General features: G+C 49.7%; 2 protein-coding genes and 6 non-coding genes across 20 annotated transcripts; 3 read left to right on the top strand and 5 right to left on the bottom strand.

Annotated features, from left to right (window-relative positions):
* Positions 1-121: 121 nt before the first annotated feature.
* On the bottom strand, positions 122-193 carry TRNAG-UCC (transfer RNA glycine (anticodon UCC)). Its single transcript has one exon. It is a non-coding gene; the product is annotated as a tRNA-Gly (tRNA).
* A 606-nt stretch (positions 194-799) lies between these two features.
* On the top strand, positions 800-871 carry TRNAW-CCA (transfer RNA tryptophan (anticodon CCA)). The gene has a single exon. It is a non-coding gene; the product is annotated as a tRNA-Trp (tRNA).
* Positions 872-7,693: 6,822 nt separating this feature from the next.
* Positions 7,694-13,186, top strand: AURKB (aurora kinase B). Of its 13 annotated transcripts, none has more exons than XM_027130995.1 (9): positions 7,738-7,832; positions 8,157-8,228; positions 9,647-9,749; positions 9,859-9,913; positions 10,161-10,352; positions 10,653-10,801; positions 10,901-11,049; positions 11,762-11,936; positions 12,110-13,186. In XM_027130995.1, the coding sequence occupies exons 6-9, from the start codon at positions 10,721-10,723 to the stop codon at positions 12,281-12,283; spliced, it is 579 nt and encodes a 192-aa protein (XP_026986796.1). In that variant the 5' UTR covers positions 7,738-7,832; positions 8,157-8,228; positions 9,647-9,749; positions 9,859-9,913; positions 10,161-10,352; positions 10,653-10,720; the 3' UTR covers positions 12,284-13,186. The 13 variants fall into 13 exon arrangements, with proteins under 13 accessions (XP_026986792.1, XP_026986791.1, XP_026986795.1 ...); XM_027130988.1 differs by having other exon boundaries at positions 7,743-7,832; positions 10,653-10,791; XM_027130987.1 differs by having other exon boundaries at positions 7,743-7,832; positions 10,158-10,352; positions 10,653-10,791.
* A 3,695-nt stretch (positions 13,187-16,881) lies between these two features.
* On the top strand, positions 16,882-18,886 carry BORCS6 (BLOC-1 related complex subunit 6). The gene has a single exon (XM_027130984.1). The coding sequence runs from the start codon at positions 17,107-17,109 to the stop codon at positions 18,160-18,162; it is 1,056 nt and encodes a 351-aa protein (XP_026986785.1). The 5' UTR covers positions 16,882-17,106; the 3' UTR covers positions 18,163-18,886.
* A 641-nt stretch (positions 18,887-19,527) lies between these two features.
* Positions 19,528-19,601, bottom strand: TRNAI-AAU (transfer RNA isoleucine (anticodon AAU)). The gene has a single exon. It is a non-coding gene; the product is annotated as a tRNA-Ile (tRNA).
* Positions 19,602-19,999: 398 nt separating this feature from the next.
* TRNAT-AGU (transfer RNA threonine (anticodon AGU)) lies at positions 20,000-20,073 on the bottom strand. Its single transcript has one exon. It is a non-coding gene; the product is annotated as a tRNA-Thr (tRNA).
* A 246-nt stretch (positions 20,074-20,319) lies between these two features.
* On the bottom strand, positions 20,320-20,401 carry TRNAS-GCU (transfer RNA serine (anticodon GCU)). Its single transcript has one exon. It is a non-coding gene; the product is annotated as a tRNA-Ser (tRNA).
* A 416-nt stretch (positions 20,402-20,817) lies between these two features.
* TRNAW-CCA (transfer RNA tryptophan (anticodon CCA)) lies at positions 20,818-20,889 on the bottom strand. The gene has a single exon. It is a non-coding gene; the product is annotated as a tRNA-Trp (tRNA).
* Positions 20,890-21,674: the final 785 nt, after the last annotated feature.

Below are 21,674 nucleotides of genomic sequence, written 5' to 3'. Positions count from 1 at the left end.
GTTCAATAAGCATATTAGACGCGTTCATTGACGATAATTTAAAATACACAAGAAGGCAAACAGCAAAACACTGTCACACGCGTAATTCGGGGGGGAAAAAAAAGAAAACTTTTCGTCATTATGCGTTGGCCGGGAATCGAACCCGGGTCAACTGCTTGGAAGGCAGCTATGCTCACCACTATACCACCAACGCTTCGCTTTTGTTGTTACTTATTGAAGTTCATAAATACTGAGTTAGGTCTACAGGGTCGTGACTTGAGTGATAACGAGTCAGGGCCTAGGCGAGAAACAGACGAAAGCGACACCGACACAGAAGTAACGAGTGCAGTGTGCGAGGCACTCACGTGTGAGCGGCGCTTGGCTCCCGGCACCGCCATTGAGCTCCAGTCACCACGCGAGGGACTGTTTGATTATACCCAGTCTACAGACGAGGAAACAAAAGTCAAGAGAAGCCAAGTAGGGGAAGAGCTGGGATTAAATCTAAGATTTATCCAGGGCGCCAGATCTGCACCAACACTTTATTAACCCCAAAAATAAATCTCAAACACATGAAGTAATTTCTCTGTTGAGTGAGCTCAATGTGTACCGAGGTTAAAGAATTGGGCCTTAAACCAAGTGCGTCTAAACCCAATTTGTCCAGGGGAGGATGATTAATCCCTTAGTGCGCGCGCGTCTAGCCCACTGGCGGCTCGGAGAACGGCTCTGACAAAGGGCCGGGCGGGGTCTGAGAATAAAACTCCGCCCCTTGATGCTGATGATGCATCTGTTCACGAGATCCGTCGAACAGCGGTTTCGAGAAGGCCTCGTGGCGCAACGGTAGCGCGTCTGACTCCAGATCAGAAGGTTGCGTGTTCAAATCACGTCGGGGTCAAAGGGTTATTTTCGGGAGCTGGATAGTTTTGCAAGTGAGATTCTTTTTCGGGAAAGAAAGAAAAGAATCTTGTGTTATTATATGAAAAAAAAAAGGAACCTGAGTGTTTCTGGGATTTTTTTTCCCTAAAGTATCTGAGTTTTCTACTAAAATACAAATTTTGGAACTTTTATTTTCATCTTACTGTTTCCATCAAATCAACCAATTAAATAATAATACCTTTAATCTCATAGATATTTTAGATATCCTAACACAGAAATTGTTCATAGCCAGTCACCAATTCTTGTTCCGAAAATGTATTTTGGAGCAATAAGTGTTCTTTATTGAAAAGAATATAGCAATAATGAATAATTTTAAAGTAATAATGATAATTCATAATCCTCCTAAACCAGTGGTTTAATTTTTGGCAATTTAAATTCCACTTGCCAGGGGTGTCCATAATCTTGTACTCCAGTATTTTCACTTATCTTTGTAATAGGAATAGGATTCTATTATCTTTATAATTATAATTTTAATGAACATCTGACTTCAAGGACAATGCTGTAAGTTATTAAGCAATTCTTCTAAAGTTAGACATTCTGGTTGTCTGGTGGTTATCTGCATTTTTTTCTCATTATTTAAAGTGTTACCATGTACATCCTTTTTTTTTTTTTTGGCCTCTGCTGAATTTGGTCTATGACATGAATTCCTGAAACTCCAGTTTCAGGGTTAAAAGTTCCCCTTAGCTAAACAGCTAACTGCACTGCTTTTGTTACTTTTTCAACTAAAAGCGATTTTCTTTTTTTCTTTCGTTTCCTCTCTTTTTAAAAAACAATTATGTTTCCATTACCGTGTTCTTGTATTCAGTTCAATTTCTTTTTTTTTTATGGCTTTAATCATCTCTGATGTTCCCTCCATGCGGTAGAACATTGGGTATTAAATACAAATATTTTGTATTTAATTTGCATTACATACAAATATTCTCCAGACTTCACTGCTGTCACTAGAAGCCCAGAGCTATGTGTATTTTTGCCGCTTCTGGTATATTGAAAAAAAAAAAAATAACGAAGAAATTTAAGCCATCCACTCCACAGGCCTTGTCTTTCCCAGTGGGGAATTTCTTCCTTGACATCTCTTTCCTTAACTAATAGCCCCTTTGTTAGTGTCACAGGCTTGGACTGCAGGAGAGGAATTTGAGCCGTCTCACCACAGCGCACAAAGCAGTCACCTACCCAGGCTAGAATCTGTGCCTCGCCTTCCCCTCCTCTCCCTACTCCCAGGACCGCCTTCCACCAGAGTGGTCACTGTGTTACATGTGTCACGACTGAGGCTGACAGTCTGCCAGCCTTTGTTGCAGAGGCCAAGTGTGCTCGATTTGAGAACCGCTGATGACTTAGCAAGGGGACAGCTCAGGAGCGTTGGTAACCTAACGCGGAAGGAGTGTGAAGCTGGCAGTCGGTAATCCTGCATCCCCTCCTTGGTGTCCACCCAGAACAGGGCCCCTTTAAGGAAATACAAAATAGTAATTTTCTCATTCTATCTTTCCTTATACATTAACAAAAATTTGATTCGAGTATAGTTGAGTTGCAATGTCATCTTAGTTTCTGCTGTACAGCAAAGTGAATCACTGATATACATATACATATATTCACTCTTTTTTAGATTCTTTTTCCATATAGGTCATTACAGAGTATTGAGTAGAGTTCCCTGCCCTATACAGTAGGTCCTTATTAGTTATCTGTTTTGTATATAGTATCGTGTATGTGTCAATCCTCCTTTCCCCCAACCATGTTTGTTTTCTACGTCTGTAACTCTATTTCTGTTTTGTAAGTAAGTTCTTTTGTATCATTTCTTCTAGATTCCACATATAAGCAACATCATATGATATTTATCTATTGCTGCACTTTTTTTTTTCTTTTTTTTTTTTGGTCACGCTGCCCAACTTTCAGGATCTCATTTCCCTGACCAGGGATTGAACCCAGTCCAGGCAGTGAAAGTGCCGAATCCTAACCACTGGACTACCAGGGAACTGGGAGACTTACTTTTAACTAGTCTGTGTAAATTTTATCATGTTCATGTATATGTAAAAACCAATACATCAACAGAATGGATAAATCTCACAAACATAATGTTGAATGAGAAAAGTCAGGTGCCAGAGAATATATACTGTGTGATCCCATTTGCATAAAGGTAAAAACAGGCAAAACCAGTATGTGGGTTAGAAGTCAGGACAGTGGTTACTCTTGGGGCCGGGGGGAGTGACTTGAAAAGAAGGCTGGGGGTCCTTCTGGGGTGCTGGTAATATTCTGTTTCTTGATCTGGGTGCTGGTTACCCAGAGGTGTTCAGTTTGTGAAAATTTGTCCAGCTGGACATTTTCCAGTATGTACACTTCAATAAAACATTTTACGATGCATCAGAAGTGTAGTGTAGAGGCTTCTTGTCCCGCCACATGGGCAGGGGCACTGTCCCTGCTGATCCAGTCCCTGAGGATGCACACATGGACCTGGAGGGGGCCTCAGGCCTCAATCTCAGTGGCAGGGATGTTTGGTCCAGGCCTGCGGTTTGTACTAAAGATGAACACTTGGGCTCTAATGGCCAAGAGCAAACCCCAGCGATGCTGTTTGACCTGGGAATGCTCGGGAGGAGTCTGGATGGAGGAGAGCAGCCAGGTCTTGATGCACCTACTCAGCTCATCAGCGTTGCCTCAGGTTTACCTTGAAGAGGACAACTTAGTGGGGAGACATGGGGAGTATTGGCTAGGCGCCTCCAACAAGGCCCTTCCAGAACCTTCTGAGTCTACTACTCCTCGTCCCTGGAAGGGACTTATTGGCTGACGATGAGAATTCATGTCTTGAAATTTCTTTGTGGGGGAGGGGAGAGAGGGGAGAGGGGGAGGGGGGACTTCCCTGGTGGTCCAGTGGTTAAGGTTCCACGCTCCCAATTCAGGAGTCCCGGGTTCGATCCCAGGTCAGGGAAATAGATCCCCTCATGCACGCTACAACTAAGACCCAGCATAGACAAGTAAATAAATTTCTTTGGGGGCTATTCCATTATCAGAAATAAAAGGACTGGCATGTGTGCCTCACACACATTACAGTATCCCAGCCATCCAGCCTGACCTTTGGAACACGCTACATTCTGACCCTTCCCAGTCACTGGAAAATTCAGCTCTGGGAGTAGAATAGTGACAATTGCCCCTCAAGGACACCTCTCAATGTTCCTTGGCCAGTAGCCAGAATCCCCAATCTAACAGGAACTGGGAGGCAAAAGCAAAGCAAGAGGAAAGAAGAAAAGAGTTAGACCTGGAGGAATTTGCTCATTTCCACCTTTATAAACTTGGGGAATCCCTGTGGGAGAGTGGATGCTGAGCTTGCCTCGCCGAAGAGAACAGGCCACAGTTTTGGATGGGGCTGCACTGGAGGTAGATTGCTGGTACTCAGCGTGGCCCGCAGACTGGCGCCACTTCATGAACTGTTACTTTTATGTCCGAGATGAGTATAGAATTTGAGAGCTACGTATTTAAAAACTCTTACAGCACCTGTCACAGTACTTTTATAAACATTGGTTATAACCAAAAAAAAAAAAAAAAAAAAAGCGAGCTTGTTATTTATTTTTTTTTTTGCCGTACGCGGGCCTCTCCCGTTGCGGAGCACAGGCTCCGGATGCGCAGGCTCAGCGGCTATGGCTCACGGTCGCAGCCGCTCCGCGGCATGTGGGATCTTCCCGGACCGGGGCACGAACCCGTGTACCCTGCATCGGCAGGCGAACTCTCAACCACTGCGCCACCAGGGAAGCCTGAGCTTGTTATTTTTATATTTTTTAGATTTCATTTTTCAAGGAACTCATTTTTATTGTATTTTATAAAAGTATCAATCTGTGATGGATTGGCAATAATTAAGGCTGGTTCTTCCCTATAGATCGTTTGAGGAGCACTGGGGTAAATAACAGAGATTTTGTTCACTAACTGGAACAGGCAGCTGATAGTTGCCTAGCTGCTAGAACAGATAGGTTTTGTTTTGCTTTGTTTTTTTGTGAATAATACAAATCTCAATTTTATGCTGGCCCATCAACTATTCCTGAAAGGCCAAATGTCTTCCGACATAATGTGCAAGTGGGAATTTAAAGACTCCGGGGGACAGAGATACTGTGTGGGATCTAACAGGCATATCCCACCCATGCACTGTGTCCCTGACACGCTCTAGAAAAGTCTCCCTTCACTAGATTATGAGGCATAAAGTATACTGCAAGCGACAGGATTTTTATAAAGATCTTCATTAGCTAGTCACTCTATGCCAAATATGTTGATAAAGGCACTGAAATTGAAATGGGCTCCTTGATCTTGGGAAGCAGGGTTGGGCTGACCCTGAGTGAAAACAGCACTGTACCTCCAGTGGCACATGCCTATTTCTACCACCACACCCCTGATCTGCTTTAACTGTAGGGGCTGGAAGAGATACTCACAGTTACCAGCCTCCTTTGCAGTACTCATGTGACACAGTTCTAGGCAAGGAGATATCTACTGGGAACTTTTTTTGGGGAGGGCTGCTCCTTGGGGCTTGTGGGGATCTTACTTCCCTGACCAGGGATCAGACAGGGTCCCCTGACAGTGAAAGCACCGAGTCCTAACCACTGGGCCGCCAGGGAATTCCCATATTGGGAACTTTTAGAAAGGCTTCTGATTTTCCTGATAAAAGAGACAGAGACTGTTGGAATCCATCTTGCAATGGGAAAATGTTAAGAGAATCACGGAGAGGCCAATCCAGACCTCTAACATTGTTCAGTTCCTGAGCCAAACTATCTACTTTCTGATTTCTTGTTATGTAAGAGAAAATAGATGTCTACTGTTTATGCCAGTGTTAACTGAGTTTCCTGTTACTTGCAGCCAAAAGCATTGTGAACTGATCTAGAAACCCATTAGGACTTATTTCATTTACATCGGGGTGAATCATATGAAATTGGAATTTTCTGTAGGTCAGAATAATTGACTGTCAGTAGTTTTGCATCATTCAACCCAAATGACTACAAACACTCTAGGTCTGTAGATGTGTGTCAGTTAGTATGCTTTTAACAGCAAATAACAGAACTCTTAACTCAATGCATTAGAGAAGGAAACCTGTTGGGTCATGGAAGGAAATGGCTGAAATAGGCATCCAGACGTTCAACATTGTCATCAAGTTCTCGGGTTCTTCCCAGGCCTCTCTTCTGCCTTCTACAATGTCAGCTTCGTACTCAGCCTGCTCCCTGCAGGAGCACCCCCACCAGCAATGCAGGCTATGTGCTTTCTTGCCCAGTTCCAGCAGGAGAAAAGGAGCTTCTGTCCAGCATTCTGGGCAAGAATCCTAAAATTCCCACTAACTGACTCACTAAGGTCACATGCTTATCCCTGAACCAGTGACCATGATCCCAGAATAAAGGGTGTTGACTGGTGTAAATCAGACAGGGTCCACTCCTGGACCTGGGATGGGGTCAGCTTCCCTCTCAGACCCACAAAACTCTAGTTGCTTTCAGGAAGTGGGAATCGCTGGGAGAATGGATGCTGGCTAGATAACCACAAAGTCCTCTACAACGTGTCTCCATCAAGTTAGCGATTTGGGGCTGGCAGCAACAGAAACCAACAACACAGAATGGGGAGACAGGTGGTTCCCTAAAGCGAAGTTAGAGTCTTATTATTAGAAGAAAGATGAAGGGTGCTGGACAGGCAGTATTTACAAATATCCACTAGTTATTTCATAGAAGGTCCCAAAATCTATTTATTTAACCCAATAATGAAATTTGGCGTTGGAAAGAGCAGAGAAGGGAGTGCAGCAAGAAGGAGAAAAGTGAGAGTGGGTCCAAGCAATTTGGCCTCGGTTGGGGGACCTGCAGAGAAAGGTCCTCTGGTAGAAAATTCTTATTAGGAATATGAGTAAAAGACTCAAAGAACAAAATAATAATGACATAAGAATAAACGCACATGGACTCCCCTGGTGGTGCAGTGGTTAAGCATCTGCCTGCCAATGAAGAGGACACAGGTTCGAGCCCTGGCCGGGGAAGATCCCACGTGCCCCGGAGCAACTAAGTCCTATGCGCCATAACTACTGAGTCTGCGCTCTAGAGCCCACGAGTCACAACTACTGAAGCCGGTGCCTAGAGCCCGTGCTTCTCAACAAGAGAAGCCACCACAATGAGAAGGCTGCGCACCAGAAAGACCCGATGCAGCCAAAAAAACAACCCCCCCCCACAACATTGTAAATCAACTGTATTTCAATAAGGTATTTAAAACTTAAAATAATAATAATAATAATAATAATAATAATAATGGGGCTTCCCTGGTGGCGCAGTGGTTGAGAGTCCGCCTGCCGATACAGGGGACACGGGTTCGTTCCCCGGTCCGGGAAGATCCCACATGCCGCAGAACAGCTAGGCCCGTGAGCCATGGCCGCTGAGCTTGCGCAACGGGAGAGGCCACAACAGTGAGAGGCCGGCGTACCGAAAAAAATAAAATAAAAAAAAAGAAACACACGTGCAAACGAACAAGCAATAAAACTTGAATAGAGCATCTAACTTAGTATATCAAAGGTAGCATTTAAATTCCCTTGGGAATGGTGCAGTTTGTTTAACAAATGATGCCGGCATAACTGGCTCTCTGACAAAAAACAAAGTTAAACCCTAGTTCATACAAGGATAAATTCCAGATATATCGATGACTTAAATTTTAAAAACAAAACAAAACAACAAAAAAAACCCATGAGACTATTTCGGGGGTCGAGGGAAACTTTCCTAAGCCGGAACCCGAGCTGCTCCGGCGCTCGCATTCCACCTTTTCCATTGGGCCCCTAGGGCTACGTAATGGGACACCCATCCAATGAGGACTGGGCATGGGCGGCGCGCTCAGCCAATGGGGCCAGGGCGGGAGATTTGAAAGGATCTCTGCGTGGGCGCGGCCGGGAAGGTTCAGTTGTTTCCCAGCCGCCAGGGAGGTGGCTGTGCCGCCGGCTCCAGGTGAGCTGTCCTCCTTTCGGGGGCCTTGCGCCGGGAGAGGTCAGGTGATCCGGCAGGTCGGGGGGTCCGTTGGGCGGGCCCGCACGCACTCTGCCGGGCTGCTGGTTGCTCTAAAGTGGAGAGAGGGTCCTGGAAAGGGGTGAGGCCGGTAGCAGGGCTGGGGCAGCGAGGCGAGCTCCGGGATGCGCCCTGATGAGGCCAGCTTGTAAACCTGCTCCCTTTCACCAGCCCCAGACAAGCGCTTCCGGCTAGATCTGTCCGACCCCTCACTCTCTCTCTCCTTTTTTTCTGCTTCTCACGGCTCTGCTTCTCTTCTCTGCCCAGTTCCCTCCCCCTTCCCTTCTAAGGATGGCCCAGAAGGAGAACGCCTACCCCTGGCCCTACGGCAGGCAGACGGTAAGGGCTTTCCCACTTCCCCTCCCCCCACCCGCGTGGCGAGGTCCCGCTTGCAGATTTGAGGTCCTGCAGAGGGCGATCCTCTTACCACTTTCTTCCCGGCTTTGCACTAGTTTATGGGCCCCAGTCTGGTCACTTGTAGCCACATCCTATCAGGTGCTGCCAACTTGAGTTTGACCAGCCTGTGAGGACCTCTGCAGAGCTGAGCCTATTTGTCACATCCAGATGACATCTGGGACTGAGCAGGCAGGGTCTGGCCTTTTGGCCATGATTCCCAACCCTTGTCCTGAAAAAATAGGCTAGGCAGGAAATAGAAATAGACTCTGGAAGGATTTAGATACGTTTATAAGTTTAAAAGGTCCAGGACAAGTCTAAATTAAGAATTTAGAATTTATTTTAATGACTGGTGTGAAGTAAGCATTCAATGGCTTTATTTTCCAGTTGTCCCAACACCTTTCACTGAAGAGTCTACCCTCTCATTTGAAATGCTACCTTTGTTACATATATTAAATTCCCACATATATGTGGATCTATTTCTGCACTCTATTTTGTTCAACTTGCTTATTTGTAAATTCCATGCTAATATCACTGTTTGCAAACAGGTCTGTAGGGGCACTCAGGCTTTCTTCCTCTCTTGGCTAAAGAAGAAAGAAGGGGCCCTGCATGGGCTTTGCTCTGTTTGCGGGGCTTGAGTATCCTGGGGGGTGTCCATATGTCCCCTTGTCCACCAGCTGCCTCCCTGGTGAATCTCTGAATGAGGCTGTCAATAGTGGAGGCTGAATGAGAAAACATTGTCATGCCCACACTGGTCACTCCTAAAAGAAAGGGGTGTATATTACTCAGAAGTTGAAAGTGAAAAGTGGTCCAGGGCCGTTAGAGTAGCCCTCAGTGTCCTAAAGCCTGTTGTGGCAAAGGGGTAAATACTGAGATTTGCTGAACACTCAAGGCCACAAGGACCTTATCTGAGACTTAACAGACTGAGCTTAGGGGACCATGAGAATACCGCTGTGCTAAAGCTCCTTGAATTTTGTGTGTTCATTACCCCAGCCTGTACTGCCCCCTGGGGTGGGGCACTGGGTAAAGGAGTGGTGTTATGGACAAGACTTTGAAGGTTGGACAGCCTTGGGCCTGAGAATGTGGAGTGGGGCAGGGCCAAAGAGGTGAGAGGTTAGGTGTGAGGGTAAGTCCCTGTCTTAGGCTGACTTAGGTTGTTTATTAATAACTCATTTTCTATGGGGCTCTGAGCAGAGTCTTCGGGCTGAGTAGCTAAATTGTGGTCTCAGTGTTCCTCTTTGAACTGGGGATTGGGTAGGTGGGTGGGTGGCTTTATAGCAAGTCCTGAAATGCTGCTTGTAGCACATTCCAACCCGGTCACTGGGATAAAGGCACTCTCAGAGCTCCCCCCTGGTCCTTCTCAGGCTCAGTCTGGCCTGAACACCCTGCCCCAGAGAGTCCTCCGGAAGGAGCCTGTCACCCCCTCTGCGCTTGTCCTCATGAGCCGCTCCAATGCCCAGCCCACAGGTAACTAGGACAAGGGGAGGGCATCGACCTGAGGGGACTAGGGTCTGGGAAAGGTGGATGGGGATGAAAATGTCAAAGGATGGCCTCAATTTCCCTGTTCTTTCCTTAGCTGCCCCTCTCCAGAAGGTGGTGGAGAACAACAGTCGGACCCCAAACTTCTCAATGTAAGCGCCCCAAGCCTTGGGGTGGCAAGAGAGGGGGAGGGACAGTGAACAGGTAGGAAATGGGGGAGGTAGAAGGTAAGGGCAGGAGGAGTAGGGAGGCAAGAAAGCCTGATCCATCCTCAGCTCCCCTGGAAGAGAAACAGGGCTGCGGGCAGGATGGGCTGAGGTGCAGGGAGAAGGCAAACGCCTCAGGGGACCGACTAACCGGTACTCAGCTGCCTACCACCCCCCACCCCCCCTCCAGCAGGCGTTCCTTCACAATCGACGACTTTGAGATTGGGCGTCCTCTGGGCAAAGGCAAGTTTGGAAATGTGTACTTGGCTCGGGAGAAGAAAAGCCATTTCATCGTGGCGCTCAAAGTCCTCTTCAAGTCTCAGATAGAGAAGGAGGGTGTGGAGCACCAGCTGCGCAGGGAGATCGAAATCCAGGCCCATCTGCAGTACGCGGCAGCGCCCTTCGAGCCACAGTACCCCTGGCGCCTCAACCCCCCGCTCCTCTTCCAATCCCACCACATCCGGACTGTCTTCTCTGCAGCTGTGGTCAGGCAGCCCCAAGGAGCTCTCAGTCCTGGCCAGGGCCTTGAACCCAGAGAGCTGCGTCCAGTTCCCCCTTAGCACCGCCAGCCTGGTGTCCCCTGCCTGGCCCAAGCCTGACCCAGTTTGCTGCAGTGGGACCTGTCATCTTTCCCATTTCCTTATGCCAGGATACAGCCTGATGCTTCCTCTGTCTCCTCTCCCAGGCATCCCAACATCTTGCGTCTCTACAACTATTTCTATGACCGGCGAAGGATCTACTTGATTCTGGAGTATGCCCCCCGGGGGGAGCTCTACAAGGAGCTGCAGAAAAGCCACACTTTCGACGAGCAGCGAACAGCCACGGTCGGGGCGGGTGGGCACCTGGGGCACCGGCCAGGGGCTGGAGGCTGGGGGGACGCTGCTTGCAGCCCGAAGTCTATCCTTGTCTGACTGCCTGTCGTTGGCCCCCCAGATTATGGAGGAGCTGGCGGACGCTCTGATATACTGCCACGGGAAGAAAGTGATTCACAGAGACATAAAGCCGGAGAATCTGCTCTTGGGGCTCCAGGGAGAGCTGAAGATTGCTGACTTCGGCTGGTCTGTGCACGCCCCCTCTCTGAGGTATGGTGGGCCAGGAGGCCGGCCCTGGGGGTGAGGCTGGGGCATTCAAAGTAAAACCACTCCAGGTCTTGTTACCCAGAGACATTCTGGGTGGTTCTTATGTAAATATACAGACACAGCAATATCTTTACAAAAATAGGAGACTCTCTGGGAATTCCCTGGCGGTCCAATGGTTAGGACTCCGCGCTGTCACTGTTTTGGCCCGGGGTTCAGTCCCTGGTTGGGGAACTAAGATCCTGCCAGCCACGCGGTGTGGCCAAAAAGAAAAAACCCAAAATAGGAGACTCAGTCTTGCCACCCAGGTTTCTCACTCGAAATATATTGGGACCTTCTTGCCATATCACTGAGAATACGCCCACGTCATTTTTAATGCCTTCATAATAGTGCATAGTAGAGATGTCACCTGATTAATGTAAGCAGGATGTGCTTGATGGACGTTTGAGATTTTTCCTTTAATTCTAAGGTGAACATTGCCCTCATATCTGATTATTTTAACACACAGCCCTCAGTGTGGAAACGCAGGCGCAGTGTGTAAGCCCAGCTTGGGGCTTTAGTGTATGTCTTCGCCCCACTCCTACCCCAAAGGCTCCATCAGAGCCTGGCTGGAACACTCCCCTGGCACATCCTGGGGTCTCTGGGCTCCCTGTCAAGCTTCAGGGAAAGGAGAGAAGGTCTGGACCTGGGATCCCTGCCCACTCACCCCCACCTCCAGGAGGAAGACAATGTGTGGCACCCTGGACTACCTGCCCCCAGAGATGATCGAGGGGCGCACGCACAACGAGAAGGTGGATCTGTGGTGCATCGGAGTGCTCTGCTACGAGCTGCTTGTGGGGAACCCCCCCTTCGAGAGTGCTTCCCACAACGAGACGTATCGGCGCATCGTCAAGGTGGGAGGCTAGCCCCGGGTGTGTGGTTGGGGTCTGTGCTGGCGCAGGGGCCAGGGGCAGGGAGTGGGCATATCGTGGTTGTGGGGCTTACGTCACTCGCCAAATAAAATGGGAAGTGAAGGGAAAGCAGCCAGGATGAAAGCTGGGGCCCTCCTTCTCCTTTACCTCTGCAGGTGGACCTGAAGATCCCCCCTTCCATGCCTGCAGGAGCCCAGGACCTTATCTCCAAGCTGCTCAAGCATAACCCCTCAGAACGCCTGCCACTGGCTCAGGTCGCAGCCCACCCTTGGGTCCGGGCCCACTCCCGGAGGGTGCTGCCCCCCTCTGCCCTTCAGTCTGTCCCCTGAACTGTCCCTGTTATTTTCTCAGTTGTGTCTGTATGTCTGTGTATGTGTAGTTAGGAGAAGGGGTCCCTGGCCTGTTCCCGCATCTGTCTTCTACCTCCTCTTTATCTAATAAAGGCTGAAGCTTTTTGTACTGATGAGTGTAGATGTTTACAGGCAGAAATTGCTGTGAAGGAAGCTGTCACCTGTGGGGAGGAGGCGGGGGAGTTGCCCATGCCGGGTGCCAGGACTGGCATTGCATCACTGCCCCTGGGAGCACCCTGCCCTCTCAGCTCTAACCCCCACCTGGTCAGCTCCACCCCACCCCCAAGTCTTTTCTTTCCCCTGCTCTGACTCCCAGACCTGGGGATGCTGGGGGCTTCAGCTCCACTCTGCTACGCCTGCACGCCAGCCATCTCTGCCCACCTTCTCTTACTACTTGCTCTTAGTTGACCTCTATTCTTTCCCTCTTCTGGTTCACTCCTGCTGACCCGGGAGCAATTGAACATTGTTGTACCCAGAAGTTGTTTGTTTTTCCGCTTTGATGAGGCTCTAGCACAGGAGTGAATAGAAGCAGTCATTGGTTCCTAACCTAAGGTTTAAGGTTTCACTGCTAGATACATGATGCTTGCTGTAGATTTTTAATACATGTCCTTTATCAGGTTGAGGAAGGCCTGGTCACTTCCTAGTTTGCTAAGGGTTTGGGCGTTTGTTTCGGGGTCAGCCGCAACAGCATGCGGGATCTTAGTTCCACGACCAGGGATCGAACCCGCGCCCCCTGCAGTGGAAGCGTGGAGTCTGTTGGGGTTTTTCTGAATCAAAAATAGGTGTTGACTTTCACCTAATGCTTTTTCTGCATCTGTTGATTATTTGCTCTTTTAAGCCATGTGGTGAAGAACATCAATAAATGTTTTTATTTTCATCTCAGTTACTCATGCTATATTCAATTCCTAGGGTTGCTGTAACAAATTACCACAAACTCGGTGGTTTAAAACAGCAGAAATGTATTCTCTGACACTTCTGGAGGCCAGGAGTCCACAATCAAGTTGTCTGCAATGCCATGCTCCCCTCAAAGGCTCTAGGGGAAAGTCCTCCCTTGCCTCTTCCAGCTTCAGGTGACTCTGGGCACTTCGTGGCTTGTGGCTGCATCACTCCAGTCTCTTGCTGTGTCTTCACACAGCCTTCCTGTCTTCTCTCTTTTCTCCTCTGTGTCTTATAAGAACACTAGTCATTTGGTTTATGGCTCACCCAGATAATCCAGGATAATATTGTCTCACGATCCTTAATTACATCTGCAAAGACCCTTTTTTCCAAAAAAACATCGCATTCATAGGTTCCAGAGGTTAAGACACAGACATATCTTTTTTGGGGCTACCATGCAACCCACTACATATGCCCATAGATTAAAACAACTGAACGATGTTATAAGGCTTAAAAAAAGCCCAAAAAAACCCTAGAGTCTGCCCATTTCTCTCTCCCCACAGACAGCCTATTCCAAATCCTTTTATGGGTTTGTTTTGTTTTTGGTGTTTACCATGTATTTCCAAATCACAGGCTTCTGTTGCTACTTCTTAAGTTTTCAGTTTTAGGCTCTATCTATTGTTTTCCTGCTACAAAATGTACAGGTTTCATTCTTTCACTCCACTGCCACCATACACATGTGCATTTTCTGTCCCTACATCCTTCTGATGTAGTTATATCAAAATTTTGGTTAGATTTATTCGTTTGACAATAGTTATTGAGTGCTTTCCACAGTCCAGGCACTGTTCTAGAGGCAGGGGAGTGAATAAATAAGAAAGAAAAAAAAAAAATCCTCTGAGCTCAGGAAGGTTGCAAATCTAGAGGATCAATGTCAGTATCCAGTGTGTATGTTATGACCATGAGATGCCAGCCAAGCTGTCTCATGACATTCTATACCTTTCTTTTGGAATAGATGTCCCTGAAGTCAATAGCCTGTGTTATTTTCTTAGCCCCTCTGAACAGATCACACCTCCAAATTCTCCCCCAGCCTGAGCACTTAAAGGTATCAACATTCATCAGTTGGGCCTTCATTGCATCATATGGGCCTGAGATGGAGTATGAAAGGTAAAAAAAAGCCCATTCTTAGCTCATAGGCCATATAAAAATGGGTGGAGAGCTGGATTTAGCCCACAGGCCATATTTTGCTGACCCCTAATGTAGTGGACACTGTTTTGCTCCCCCATAGCCCCTCCTCCGTCCTCCATTGTGTCGCTGCTACTTCAGTTTGGAGGGAACTGACCCACCTCTAGCTCCAGGAGGGGCATAATTGTTCTAACCTAATCAGTCAATTCTTCAATCACCTTGCCAGAGTGATTGCTTCCAAATACGAAATCCTAAGTCAATAAGACATGGTATCACCCTGACCAAAGTGACTAAATTGGGCATGTGAACCAGTTTAGGCCAAGGAGATGTGACGAGAGATTAACGGGGGCTCCTGGGAAAGATGCATCGGAAGCTAGTCCTTCCTCCCCTTCTGGAAGGTATGGGAGTATATCAGCCAGGGCTTCTGGTTGCATGCAACAGAAAACAATTCAGGTTCATTTAAGCTGAAACAGACCTTATTATGAGCATCCTGGGTAATTCATGGAATCTCTAAAAGGACTAGGCTTGGAGTCTACACAGTCAGGAAAAATTCCACTGCAGAAGTGGTCCAGTAGACCATGGTGGAGCCTGAGCCATGTGCTAGGGAATCTGGGAAAGTGACTGCTTGGTATTCCAGCTTTTGTAGTGGGAGATGGGCTCTGCCTAATGAGGTGGGAGAGTCCTCAAACACTGGGATTCAGATCCTGGGAGGCCCAAGAGAATGACAAATGATCGCAGTTATGGACTGAATATTTTTGTCTCTCCAAAAATTCATATTTGAAGTTGAAGCCCCAACTCTCAATGTGATGGTATTTGGAGGTGGGACCTTTGGAGGTAATTAAGTTTAGATGAGGTCATGAGGGTGGGGTCCTCATGATGGGACTGGTGTCTTTATAAGAAAAGGCCAGAAAGCTAGCTCTCTCTCTCCATCATATAAGGAGACAAGAAGGTGGCCGTCTGCTAGCCAGGAAGAGAGACCTCACCAGGAGCAGAATCAGCTGTCACCTTGGACTTACAGCCTCCAGAACTGGGAGAAAAAGAAAAAAATTCTGTTAAGACACCCAGTTTATGATATTTTTTTATAGCAGTTCAAGCAGACAACTATAATTCCCAAAGAATGACAAATGACATAGTGCCACCATGAGGAAGCCCACTTGGGATAAAGCTACTCCCTTGGGAAGAAACCAGGCCCTTTATGACAGTGTTAGGGCACTGAATGCAGGCTTCTCTGACACCTTAAGACCATTATTGTATGACAATAAATTCCCCTTGTTTTTGTTTGTTTGCTTTTGTTGATTCAACTTGTGTTTTCTGTCACCTGCAGAATACAGAGCATCTGCTTGCTGAGGAGTAAAAGGAGGACAAGGGCGGGGGTGTCATTCCCAAAGAGAGGGGGAGAAGATTACAGTAGACCATTGGTCTCATGCTGTATTAGTCAGGGCTCTGGGTGCAAGTGATAGAAACACATCTTGAATGAGTTCAAGCCAAAAAGGGGAAATTAATGGCCTAGGGTCATTTAATTAATAAATATTTACTGAGCACCTACTATACGCTAGGTACTGTTCTAAGCACTGGGGCTACAAATGAGAACAAAACCGACATAAAGTCTTACCCTCATGGCACTTACATGAGCAAGTAAGCAAAATGTATAGTATGTCAGATGGTGATAAGTGCTCCGGAGAAGAGGTAGAGAAGGAAGATGGGGAATTGCTGGAGAAAGTGGCTGAAATTTTAAACAGACTGTAAGGGGAGGCCTCACTGAAAAGACAACATTTGAATAAGGACCTGAAGGAGAGAAGGGAAGGAGGAATATCCGAGGTGAAAATTTTTCTTGGTAGACCCAGCCTCAAAAAAAGGGGAGGGCGGGAGGGGAGTTGCAAGAGCAAGTGTAAAGCCCTGAGAGGGCAGCATGTCTGTCTTGTCACAGGAGCTGTGAGGAGGCCAGGGCGGCTACAGCAGGACCAGTGAGGGGAAGAGAAGGAAGAGATGAGATCAGAATGGTACCAGGGCTCTGAACTTCAGGGCCATTAATTTATTGAATATTTTACGTAGTGGCAAAATCACATACCATCCTCCAAGAGGAGAGAGACTCAGACCTGGAGGGGACAGGAGACAGAGAACAGAGTGCCAAATACACAGGAAAGCCCTTAAAAGCCCGCTTCGCTGTCCACTGTGAGTCGTTCTGGGCAATTCATCTGCTCGGTCTGTTAGCCGAGGACGATGGAACGAACCATTCAAGCTCTGCTGAGAATTCTGGTTTCATCCTTACTGATCCAATAGTTGCGGTTGAATCCCGACGGTCCAAGCAGGATATACTACTTCCATCCCCAAAACCTCCTAGGAACCCCAATTCTGGTCCGCACTATAAGTGTTTGTTAAGCAGCAATTGTGGGCGTGACAATTGTGGGCGGAAAGAGCCCTAGCCCCGCCCCCGGAGGACTCCGTTATTTCAGGATCTTCACCTTTAAGATCTGCCCCCTCAACTTTTTGAAAGGGCGGGGCGACGAGCGCAGCTGTCACCTCCTTCTTTCCACCCCGCTGGTTCTCACGTGCGTTCAGTCGTTCAATAACAGCTCCTCTCCTGGGACTTCCTGGTTGCCGGGGCCAATCAGAGTGTTCTTCCCGTCCTGACCATTGTGAGCCCAAGGCCAATCGGCGCGCCTCTACAACGCCCCTTAAAGGCGCCGCCAACGCCTCCTGAGCCGGGGCGAACCAATTCCTTGGCTCCTGCCCCCAACTGCAGTATGGAGTCGCCCCGGGGGCGGCCTGGGCCCAAAGCAGGCCTTCTAGCTCTGGGGGAACAGCAAGCCGCGATCTTCGGCGGCGGCCCGGGCCGAACGGCCTCTGAGCCGCCCTCAGGCCTCCGGTTGTCCGAGGAGGAAGAGGCCGAGAACGTTGGGGGCGCGAGCCGCCTCCCCAGGGCGTCCCCGAAGACTTCGAGCTGCAGCTTCGTCCACCCGCCGGAATGGGAGGCTCCGGAGGAAGAGCCGGGCCGCGGAGGGACGCCTTCTGGGGCAGGGAGCAACCGGGGTGCGCCGGGTCCCGAAAACGACCCGTATGCGTCCTCCCGGCGCAAGGACCCTGAGGACAGGCCTGCATCCGAGGGCGTCTGCCGTCGAGGGAGCCCTGGAGGCGGCGGGTTGGATGTTGAGCAGGAGAAGGAAGACGACGACGAGGCGGCGGCAGACAGCAGGGCTGGCCGTTCCTTCTCCAGCCGCCTTCAGGACAGCCGCAGCCTGGACGGGTTGAGCGGGGCGTGCGGCGGCGCCGGGTCCTCAGGGGGTGCAGAGTGTGGCGCGGGCGGCGGGCGGCGCGCCACTATATCCAGCCCCCTGGAGCTCGAGGGCACGGTGAGCCGCCACGGCGACCTCACCCACTTTGTCGCCAACAACCTGCAACTCAAGATCCGCCTGAGCGGCGCCCCTCAACCCCCGCCCCCTGCCCCTGCGCGGCCCTGTTCGGCGCCCCCACCCACTCCGGCCATTCCTCCCATCGACCCCGACGTGCTGCGGGACCTGGAGAGGCTGAGTAGGGAGCTGGGCGGCAGGGTGGACCGTCTGCTTCGCGGGCTGGGTGGTGCGGTGCAGGAGCTGACAGCGCTGAGCGTGGGCTGCATCCAGACCTACCGTGATGCCGTGGACTCCCTAGGCGAAGCTGTGGACATGAGCATCAAGGGCATGTACACCTTGCTGGCACGCTGTGAGGAGCTGGAGAGGGCTCTGCAGCCAGTTCAGGGACTGGCGCGCCAAGTCCGGGATATCCGACGCACCCTGGAGGTGTTGGAGGCCCTGTGCAAGTGACCGGGAGGGCAGGAGAGGCCTGGCAACGCCAGGGTCCAGCAGGATCCTAAGGACTCTTCAGGGAGCCCTGGTGGGACCTGCCCACTGAGGGGAGGCCTGTATATTGGAGGCTCTTCCAGATACATTTAGTAGGCCCGCGACCACTACCTGGGCCTTATGCAGGTGTACACGGGGAAGTTCTAAAGCCTCTCCTGGTGGGTGGGGTTGATGCTCTGCTTCTATTCAGTTGGCCATCTGCAGCTACCTTGTTCTCCCAACTCTCTTCCCTAGTTAGAGCACCATCTCTGGGAAGCCAGGGCTTTAGGTCTGGGCTTGGGAGACATGACTGCCATATGTTCTCAAGAAAGGAGAACAGGGGAGGCTCCAGCCCCACTGTGGCCACCCTGACCTCCAGTGGTCACATCTCAGGTGCCAGGGGCTGTGGGAGCTTGAGGGGTCCTTGGCCACACACCGTGCAGACAAGGATGCACACTTGCAGATGGATAACCCCCTGCTTCTGCCCTCTGGCCCCCTGCCCTCGCACTTCCCCAGCCATAACCTGGGTGGAGCTAGAAGGAATGTATTGCATGGTAGAGGGGGTGAGTTGGGAGGGGTCTCACTGCTCTCAGGGTTCAGACAGAATTGTTGCTGGGTTTGAAGCCCACCTGTTGTGGAGTGTTCTAATCAGTTTTGGCTTTCTGAGTTTTTGTGGAATTAAAGTGCTGCTGCTGCTAAGGGTGAGACTCTGTCTGTGTGGGGTTAAGGGATTGATGAGCCAAAGGTATGGGCATGAAGGTCAGTCTTTCCGTGGAGTTTTCTTGGGGCCGGTGCTGCGAGTGGGGTGGGGGTCCCAGGCCACATGGGGAAGGATATGGTTCCTGCTCCTGAACAGCAGAACGGAGGGGAAATGTAAGACACAGATCTGGGCTCAGAGACCCAGTAAAAGCAGAATCAGAAGCAAGGTGATCCAGAAGAGAAAGGGAAAGGGCCATCTTCTCAGTTCCTGGGCAAACTGGACATCTTGGCTCTGGAAAGAGTGGAAACACTTGCTAACTCCTTTCTTGACCCCATTTCTCACACTCTGCTGATCAGTGCCATATGTATGGTCTGAAACAATCTTTGTTACAATCCCGGACAGCCTTCCATTTACCGTCACATAGTAAATTCCAGGAGCCCCCCGTTATGGTCAGGAGATTTGGAAACAGAGATCACAGAAAGAGATCCAGTTTCCTTAAACTTTTCTGCTCTCTCAAGACACTACGACTCGGAAAGAATTTAAGCACGTTTCTCTTTGGGGTGTGAAAAGTTCCGGTATTAGAAATGCTCCACAAGCCTTCCCTAAGCAACAAGAAATTAGCAGTACACATTTTTAAAATGTTACGTTACTGGCCCGTACGGGGATCGAACCCGCGACCTTGGCGTTATTAGCACCACGCTCTAACCAACTGAGCTAACCGGCCAGCTGACAATGGCCTCCAAAAAATGAATCTATGTAAAATACAAATTACTGATCAGTCCTCTCTTCAGGAAAATTTTAAAATGGGTAAGATTGTTTGGGAAGACAGGAAAACAGAATACGAAAACGGAATCACTTATCGTTTCAGGAAGCAACATCCAAGCCAAAACACTGACAAGCACAATAATGCCACTATGGTGCTTGGCGGCAGATCGAGGTGCAAACATACAGCTTAAGACTGACGACATGCACGTAGCGTTGACGCACACAACCGGAAATAGAAAAGGCCGCCTGATAGCAACTAGCAGATTCCCAAAGAGATGTGGAAAATTATGTATATAAGCGCCAAATGCCCACAGCTCTTTCCTTGCGGTGTTTGCAAAAGGTAACTGACACCTTCGGAGGCACCGCTGGGATTCGAACCCAGGATCTCCTGTTTACTAGACAGGCGCTTTAACCAGCTAAGCCACGGCGCCCGAGTTATATATTTTTCTATCTCGTTTCCCTGGCCAGGTCAGTTCTATGACAGGTGACTGAATGCCAGGGTGCCTTCCTCACCAACCTTTGGCCGTACTGGAAAACAGGGTAGAAGGGACGAAATCCGCGGCCGCAACCGAGAGAGGGTGAAGGGGCGACACAGAAATTGAATCCTGGCAGACCGAAGGTAAGAAGAGAAATTCTTGGATTATAAAAATCGAAGGCAGGCCACAGCAACCGCAAACCGACGAGGATGGGATTCGAACCCACGCGTGCAGAGCACAATGGATTAGCAGTCCATCGCCTTAACCACTCGGCCACCTCGTCAACGAAAAAGTTACTTAGGATCTCCTCTCTGGGGTCTGGACTCTTCTCAGAGTAAGCGTGAGCCCAACTACGTCGCGAAGGGAGGTGCGTCCCGAGAAATCTCGCCCAGCGGCTCGCAGAGCTCTGGTTACCGAGCGACCTTCTAGCTTGCGCCAGCGCCAGACCCTCTGGGTTGAGCGGTACAGAGCGTGCGTCAGTCCTCAGGAGACCCGCTATCGGCCCAGATTTACAGTACCCGGATCTACCACAAAAACTACCGCGACATCATTGCGCTCCCCCGACGGGGCGACTTCGAGCCGGGACCCTCCCCTTCCGGCCCCTAGGAAGAGCTTCTTTTCTGACTTGCGCAATGGGGCTCCAACCGGGTTGAAAATGAGAATAAAGAAAAGTGAGCAGAACTTTACAAAGAGGGAAGCTGACCCCGACGTGATTTGAACACGCAACCTTCTGATCTGGAGTCAGACGCGCTACCGTTGCGCCACGAGGTCCGCCGCGCATGTAGCTGGGCATGTCCCCTTATGACCATTGGACGGTCAGGCTGACGGGTCCCGACGATCGAGGCGCAAGAGCCGAGGGCCTTCCGAAACTTCTAAAATCCCGCGGCGTGGTGCCTGCGCTCTCCCTCCAGCATCGTGGGACCCGCAGGGCCCGCCGCACCCCGCAGGGCACGGCTTTGCGGCCTCCCGGCCTCCTGCCGACCAGCAGGCGGCCCAGAGCTGGTTCCCTGGGGGACCCAGAGCTCACAGTCCAGCGGGGACGGACTGGCACAGAAACTTGTGGAAGGACGGATACCAGGCGGAATGTGGTGGAGCAGTGCCAGAGCTCCGGGCGCGTAGGGTTAAGAGATTAGCTCCCCCAGCGGCGGTCTCCTCCCGGGCTGCACACTACAGTCGCCTGCGGGACCTTCCAGATAGCCAAGCACAGGCCCCAGATTTGGAGATTCTGATTCAAAGGTCCAGGGTAGAACCCCGGCATCGATAACTGTCAATTTTGACAATTCCGAGGAATCATTTACCTACAATGAAATGCACAGATCTTAAGTGTTTATTTTGGTGAGTTTTGACAAAGAACAAAGAAAGAAGACCTTTCCTTCACCCTAGAAGGTTCTATCATGTCCCTTCCCAATCAATCCCCGCTGCTCCCTTCCCAGAGGCAACCACTGTTCTGATTTCCATCGCCATAAATGTAGGTATCTTTTGAAGCTCCCCAGGTGAGCCAGAGCTGGGAACTTCTGAAGAGTGATACCAGAAGCTTGCAGAGACCCCCCATTTGC

This window comes from Aethalodelphis obliquidens, unplaced genomic scaffold (genome assembly GCF_003676395.1).
Source record: "Aethalodelphis obliquidens isolate GAN/ISIS:26980383/991018 unplaced genomic scaffold, ASM367639v1 scaffold38, whole genome shotgun sequence".
NCBI classification, from domain to species: Eukaryota; Metazoa; Chordata; class Mammalia; order Artiodactyla; family Delphinidae; genus Aethalodelphis; species Aethalodelphis obliquidens.
This window is presented reverse-complemented; position numbering and strand designations above follow the sequence as displayed.

What these genes read in the sequence shown, in the direction of transcription:
- BORCS6 (XM_027130984.1), top strand. Translation starts at nt 17,107, where the DNA reads ATGGAGTCGCCCCGGGGGCGGCCTGGGCCCAAAGCAGGCCTTCTAGCT.
- AURKB (XM_027130990.1), top strand. Translation starts at nt 7,709, where the DNA reads ATGGGCGGCGCGCTCAGCCAATGGGGCCAGGGCGGGAGATTTGAAAGG. An exon ending in CGGACCCCAAACTTCTCAAT is followed by an intron (nt 9,914 to 10,157) that starts GTAAGCGCCCCA and finishes CCCCCCCTCCAG; the next exon opens with CAGGCGTTCCTTCACAATCG. An exon ending in GCAGCGCCCTTCGAGCCACA is followed by an intron (nt 10,380 to 10,652) that starts GTACCCCTGGCG and finishes CTCCTCTCCCAG; the next exon opens with GCATCCCAACATCTTGCGTC.